Source organism: Conger conger, chromosome 17 (assembly GCF_963514075.1).
Source record: "Conger conger chromosome 17, fConCon1.1, whole genome shotgun sequence".
Classification (NCBI taxonomy): Eukaryota; Metazoa; Chordata; class Actinopteri; order Anguilliformes; family Congridae; genus Conger; species Conger conger.
Genome location: NC_083776.1, coordinates 2067713 through 2075212, shown reverse-complemented (window position 1 = coordinate 2075212; position 7500 = coordinate 2067713). Strand labels below are relative to the sequence as shown.

At 48.0% G+C, this 7500-nt stretch overlaps 1 protein-coding gene across 1 annotated transcript in view; it reads right to left on the bottom strand.

The window, feature by feature from the left end:
* The window catches only part of LOC133116858 (cilia- and flagella-associated protein 47-like), a 103089-nt gene that overhangs the window by 59544 nt on the left and 36045 nt on the right, over window positions 1-7500 (bottom strand). Inside the window, 5 exon segments of the mRNA XM_061226854.1 lie at window positions 2531-2741; window positions 3509-3613; window positions 3983-4073; window positions 4773-4991; window positions 6459-6678. Of these exon segments, the coding sequence (XP_061082838.1) occupies window positions 2531-2741; window positions 3509-3613; window positions 3983-4073; window positions 4773-4991; window positions 6459-6678 (846 nt within the window).

Genomic DNA, 7500 nt, shown 5'->3' with positions numbered 1-7500 from the left:
GTTTCACGATTTGGCAATGGGGTGAGAAAATGTGACGTGTCGAGGGAACAGTCACTTAAAACAAGCTCATTCTTTGTACTTGACAAGAAAAAAAAAAGATTTCTCATTACAAGACGAAAACACTTGTGATGATTATTTTTTGCAATGTATGTTTGGGGGAGGGCGGCACGCAGTGGGTAGCACTGCCGCCTCACAGCAAGGAGGTCCTGGGTTCGACCCCCGTCGGCCGGGGCCTCTCTAATGAATGAATGAATGAATGAATGAATCAATCAATCAATGTATGTTTGGGGGACTTAAGATGTAAACCATTTGGGAACACTTTGCATCAGACCCTGTTCTAAACTAGCTAATTGCATATTCCATAGTCCTGCCCATTTCTCTTTACTTATCTGTGACTACAGGCTACATGCACAGTCTGTGCTGCATTTATCTGCAGCACACAGTTCTGTTAAATGGAAGCTATAAGACACAGCATTTAATTGAGAGATCCTTGTCATTTTTAGCTAGAAAGGCAATTAATTCAGAGAGAGAGACAGAGAGAGGGACTTGACTTTAACTTTCATGCTTTGTGAAAACATCATAGTGAATCTTACACACACATGAATAAAAAATAAAATAAAAACCAACCAAAAGAAAAATCTGTCAACACCACCCAATATCAAACAAAAACGACAGCATCAAAAAGGAAACAAATCATCAACTCCAATGTGATGCGATCCTCTAGTAGAGTAAAATATGGGAGTATGGGGCTTTGATATAGTGTCTCTTCATTTATGCATTCACATTTCTCATCCAGCTACACACAATTTCAGTCCATTTAATAAATGTTGTTTACAGAATACATTTTATAAATGAGCTCTATACAGGATAACATGAATATTGGGTTCGGAAATGATAGATCCATACACCTTTCAGTCAACCCAGACAGACAAGAGTGACAAACATATGAGCCAAGACAACTGCGGAACAAAAATTCAGTTGGCTTGGATTAATTTCATCAAGAGGTGTTTGTCAAATGTACTTTATTGTAAAACAAAAACAATTATTATTATCATTGCTGTGGGTACTAAAAAGAATTGGAGCAAGAGTGTCCGATAATAGTTGACTGCCAGATATGCTAAGTAATTAAATGATACATTTTCACCACTGAAACGGTTGGAAAATAATTGTACTTCTGGCGATACCCCTCATTCACAAGCAGGACCAAGCATTTCCTTGCCTTTTCCTTGGGGAGTTTTTCCCTTGCCACTGTTGCCCTAGGCTTCCTCCTGTGGGGGTTTAGACTAGGGTGTTCTGTAAAGCCTGACAATTTCTTGTGAAATGCGCAATACAAATACATTTTGATTTGATTTGAAGTTTTCTCAAGAGAGCCCCACTGCCAGCAGTCAGAAACTGGGGCCCCCTCCGGCATCCAACTGGCTAAGAAACAGTTGACCCCTGACCCCTGCCAACTGGAAGGGGTGTCTCCACTCCATTAGGAAAACCGGGTCCTTATCATGCATTCTGACAAATTCTCAAATTTCTGTAATGATGCGTACAGTAACAGGGGCTGCATTTATTCTTTCTAACGAAATTCAGCAGAAGACCTACTTTTCAAGATGATGCAGATGCTTCCAAGAAGTTATTTGCATTCTAGGCATCGTTTTTAAGCTGCAAACTAGAAGCTTTGAGGGATGAAAACATGCATAACCCCCCAGCTCATGTGCATGCACAAGGCAAGTAGCGGACATTTTTAAAAATAGACCTAAAGAGGTAGCAGGAAGGAAAACCACAAACCTGTTTGATGGAAATTCAGATTTACTTGCAAGAACATTTTCTTCTACCACTAACCACCAGTGAGGAAAAACATTAAGATCTCAATGGGAATTGGTTGGGTGGGACTAGATTCAGCTGTAAATTATGCTGATACAGTATGTTGGCTGCACATTTATTGGCTAAATGGCTTTATGTCATCAAGGGTCCAAGGTATCAAATGAGCCTCAAACCATCCTGCTGCTGCCAGATATGCAGTAGATACAAAAATAATTATTTCTCCTGACAAATTTTCCTGTATTCAGGAGAAACAATTCTTGTAGTATCTACTGCATATCAGCTAAAACTAGTCCAACCCCCCAGTTCCCAAAGAGATGCATTGAAATGGAAAGAGTTTTAGTCTCGCTTGTAGGACAACCTGAAAATAACACATCCAGACTCTGATGATGTTGATGGGTCACTGATATGAGGAAGTCATGGCATGGCATGGCCAAACCTTCAGTTTTAAATGACTACAAATTGGTCCTCATAGCCAAACCATTACTTTTAAATGACTACAAACTGGTCCTCATAGCAGAACCTTAGGTTTTAAATGACTACAAAGTGGTCCTCATAGCCCAACCATTACTTTTAAATGATTACAAACTGGTCCTCATTGAAAAACCATTACTTTTAAATGACTACAAACTGGTCCTCATTGCAAAACCTTCAGTTTTAAATGACTACAACGTGATCCTCATTGCCAAACCCTCACCTGTACAAGACTACAAGCTGTTGCTCAAAGCCATACCTTTACAGACGCTGGGGTTCCACACCACACTCCTCATCCTGTGATAGTGCAGGTTGAGCCAGGTGAGGAGCCTTCTCTCCCAGGTGGAGTAGATGTTGCTGGATAGGGGGTCAGGGTTGATCCTGGGGATGTGCCCAATACTGTCCCCGTCACGGAGGCCTCCCAAACCTGCCTGTGTGACCCGCGGGAGCACCAGAACCTGAGAGCACACACGCGCACACATGCACACACACACACACGCGCACGCACAACCCCGCACATGCACACGTACACACACACACACACACACACACACACACACACACACACACACACACGTACACACGTACACACGTACACACACACACACGCACACACACACACACACACACACACACACACACACGCACACGTACACACACACACACGCACACACATACACACACACACACATGCACACGCACACGTACACACATACACACACACACATGTACGCACGCGCACACGCACACCCCCGCACACGCACACGTACACACACACACACACACACGTACGCACACGCGCACGCGCACGTACACACACACACACACACACGTACGCACACGCGCACACCCCCGCACACGTACACACACACACACACGCGCGCACGCACACGCACACCCCCGCACATGCACACACACACCCCCGCACACACACACACACGCACAACCCCGCACACGCACACGTACACACACACACACACACACGTACACACACACACACGCACACACACCCCCGCACACGTACGCACACGTACACACACACACGCAGGCAGGCAGCATACATACCAACACGCACACAAATACACACACACAACATGTGTACCAACACACACACAACATAAAATAAGCGCAAAAACACAGACACGATGGGTGACAGGTGTGGAGTACAGTGTGATGCATGGCATACTAACTGGAGCTGATTCCGCCCTGAAAAAGCCGCCTTTACCTTGTAGGCTTGCAACAGAACATCAGTCCAGGCACGTTTGCTGAGAGACTCAAAGGCCATGCCATCCAGACTGACTGGACCCACTGCCTCACTCTTCTGCTGGTCCTGAAACAGACACAAAGGAAAGTGTGCAACTGTGTGTGTGTGTGTGCGTGTGTGCGTGTGTGAGAGTTTGTGTGTGTGCGTGTATGTGTGTCAGAGAGTGTGTGTGTGTGTATCTATGTATACAAGTCTGTGTCTGCGTGTGCGTGCGTATGTGCGTGTGTCAGATTGTGTGTGTGTATGCGTGTGTATCTCTGTGTGTGTATGTGTGTATACAAGTCAGTGTGTGTGCATGTGAATGTATGTGTGTGCGCGCATGTGTATGTGTGCGTGTGTGTGCGCGCATGGGCACATGTGTATGTGTGCACACGCATGAGTGTGCGTGCGTGTGTATATACGTGTATATGTATATCTGTGTGAGCATCGCAGAACAGCTCTTACTGGTAGGGACTGCCAGTGGTTAAACTCCGGCTGTTCCAGGAGGTACTCTGGTCTAATATGGGACAGACAGGCCCCCTGTGCACTAAGAAACAAAGAGAACACACAGTACAGGACTATTTAAAATCATTAAATAAATTAAACTAATCAATCGATCATTAGACCATACGGTTCCAGAGTTGCCTGTGGCCCTGCACACTCTTACTGGACAATTCAATTGCAATCAGAGCACATAAAAACATGGCGGGTTATTATGTACAGCCCCCTGCCCTCTGTAGGATATTGGTTCATTCAAAGTGATTTGCGTCTCCTTAGAAACAGACATGTTGCAAACCTATGATTTCAAAGATGTTATGACTTGAATTGCCGGTAACCCCAAACTAGAAATGTGGTTAGTAACCCAAACACACCTCTAGCTTAAAGGTAATTTCAGACTTCTAACGGTCAAGAAAGGAATAGCAACAAGCAAGAAGCACCTTCAAACCACAACACTCCTCCTTCTCTGTAAATGCGCAGAGAAATTGACACCCTCCCACGTCATAGGCTGTGGCAATTAGAACCTAATTTTCAACCAATGAGCTTGAATTATTGTACAGTTACACAATGTTTTGGTACAGAGTGTCGGGCCGTCAACTGTATATTTTGAAACCCGAACTTAAGGACTATAAACACAGGCAGACGGTGAGTCAGCCTCGTAAACGATGTTTGAACACAAAGATCTGACACAGGCCGGTCAGGAGGTGGAACGCGGCCGTGACCGGGGCCTGGCGGTCAGGTGAGTTACCTGAGGAAGGACAGGAGCGCGGCGTGACGGCCGCGGAGCTGCTCCACGCGTTTCGGGAGGCCGCGGGGCAGCGATTGGCTGCCGCTGAGGCCGGGGAGCATGTGACCGCTCAGGTGGAGGAGCATGTCGTACACCGTCCGGGTGTCCTTCCCGGGACTCACCTGGTACGCCCCCCTCTTCTTCTGACCCGAGTCCGGGGCCAGCATCTTACACACGGCCCTGAGCGGGGGAGAGAGGGAGCGAGGGAGCGAGGGAGGGGGGAGGGAGAGGGAGGGAGGGAGAAAGAGAGTGCAAGAGCAAGAGAGAGCGCATGAAAAATTGCATGATTAAAACGAGAGACAGAGGGAGGGAGAGAGAGAGAGAGAGAGAGAGAGATAAGTCCATAAGTGACACCTGATTGCTACTGCTGATATCACTTACAGGAGACCTTTACCATTGAAGAGGGGGGTTCTGCTCTGTGATCCCTGATAACAGAGGAATGTGTGATTGTGCAGAAGCACAGCACACACAGGGCCCACACCACACACAGGGCCCACACCACACACAGGGCCCACACCGCACACAGGGCCCACACCACACACAGGGCCCACACCGCACACAGGGCCCACACCACACACAGGGCCCAGACTGCAGGCTGGGACCACACTGCTCTCAGGCACACACATTCAGGCCTGCGTATGCCTGTGTCATCAGTCCTGCTGCGGTCGTTGCCGTTGGCTGGAAGCCATTTATAAGACGGAGGACCTTTATTAAAAGAGACCTTTTCTTTCAATAGAAGAAGGCCCAGTTTGCATCCTGTGTACAACATGCTGAAATTAGGTGCCCGCCCACGGTGGACAGGGAAGCAGGTGATCAGAGTGAGTGAATGAATGAGTGAATGAGAGAATGAATGAGTGAATGAGAGAATGAGAGAAAGAGAGTGTATGAGTGGATGAATGAATGAGTGAGCGAATGAATGAGTGAATGATTGAGAGAGTGGATGAGTGACTGAATGAGAGAGTGAGTGACTGACTGTGTGAGCTTATGAGGGAGTGAGTGTATGACTGAGTGAGTGTGTGTGTGAGTGAGTGAGTGAGTAAATGTATGAGAGTGTGAGTGTGTGAGTGAGTGAGTGAGTGAGTGAGTGTGTGAGTGTGAGTGAGTGAGTGAGTGAGTGAGTGAGTGTGACTGTGTGTGAGTGAGTGAGTGAGTGAGTGAGTGAGTGTGTGAGTGTGAGTGAGTGAGTGAGTGAGTGAGTGTGACTGTGTGTGAGTGAGTGAGTGAGTGAGTGAGTGAGTGCGTGCGTGAGTGAGTGAGTGAGTGAGTGCGTGCGTGAGTGAGTGAGTGAGTGAGTGAGTGAATGAGTGAGTGAATGAGTGCGTGAGTGAGTGAGTGAGTGAGTGAGTGAGTGTGTGAGTGTGAGTGAGTGAGTGAGTGAGTGAGTGTGACTGTGTGTGAGTGAGTGAGTGAGTGAGTGAGTGAGTGTGTGAGTGTGAGTGAGTGAGTGAGTGAGTGAGTGAGTGAGTGTGTGAGTGAGTGTATGACTGAGTGAGTGAGTGAGTGAGTGCGTGAGAGAGTGAGTGAGTGACTGAGTGACTGAGTGACTGAGTGTATGAGTGAGTGAGTGAGTGACTGAGTGACTGAGTGTATGAGTGAGTGAGTGAGTGACTGAGTGACTGAGTGTATGAGTGAGTATGGGACACTCACCTCCTCAGGCCCTGGGGCAGGGTGATGGGGTGGGGGCCCCGGGGCCAGCCGAATTGGCTGAACCAGTTCTGCACGGCCTGCAGGACGATGTGGGAGAAGCAGCCGTCCTCCGAGTCCTCGGCGGGGAAGGAGGGGAGCCCCAGCACCCTCAGTCTCTCCGGGACGTCACAGGGCTCTTTCGTCCGTCCCCCACTGTCACTGCTGCTCTCCACCCCCGAGTCTGAGAACACCCCACCCCCCTGTGAGCTCCGCAGACTCCCCCAAACCCCACTGAGCCCCCCCCACCCCATACGCCCTCCCAAACCTCAGTGAGCCCCCCCCCACCCCATACGCCCTCCCAAAGTCTCAGGGAGCCCCCGTGAGCTCAGTGAGTTCCCACCGTTCCTCACGCTCTCCAAAATCACACTCAAGCCCAACTGTCCACAAAGCCCTCCAAAATTTCAGTGAGTCCCACCCATCCAGCTCACACCGGTACGAACACACAACCACCCAGCTATCCCTGTAGAAAGAATGAGTCAGGATATTTGATTAAAAAAATATAGAGCAGTGTTCTCCAACCCTGGTCGTGGAGAGCTACAGGGTCTGCTGGTTCTTGTTGGTACTCTGCAGTTAATCAATTAGAGCAGTTGATTACACAGTTAACTCACCTCACCTGCTTACCTGGGTGTCAACAGTGTGCTGATTTTAAGGTGAAAACAAAAACCAGCAGACCCAGTAGCTCTCCGGGACCAGGGTTGAAGACCACTCACTACTGATAGGCAATTTGGCGCTTTGCCCGAACCTTCAACTACAGAAACATGAGGAATCCCTGTAAATGATTTAACATCCCAAAGAATCATAATTTTTTCAGAGAGGGCCGCAGTTTGGTGTTAACATCTCACCTTATTTCCCAGCAATCCGGCCATTTTGTGAATTCACGTGCGTGCGAGCTGGCGCTGCAGTCTTAAATTTATTACGGGGGCGCAGAGGACAACCGAGGTGATGAATACCCTCGGAGGGAGCTTTGATTTTTTAATCTATTAAAAGATTAAACCTGACGGTT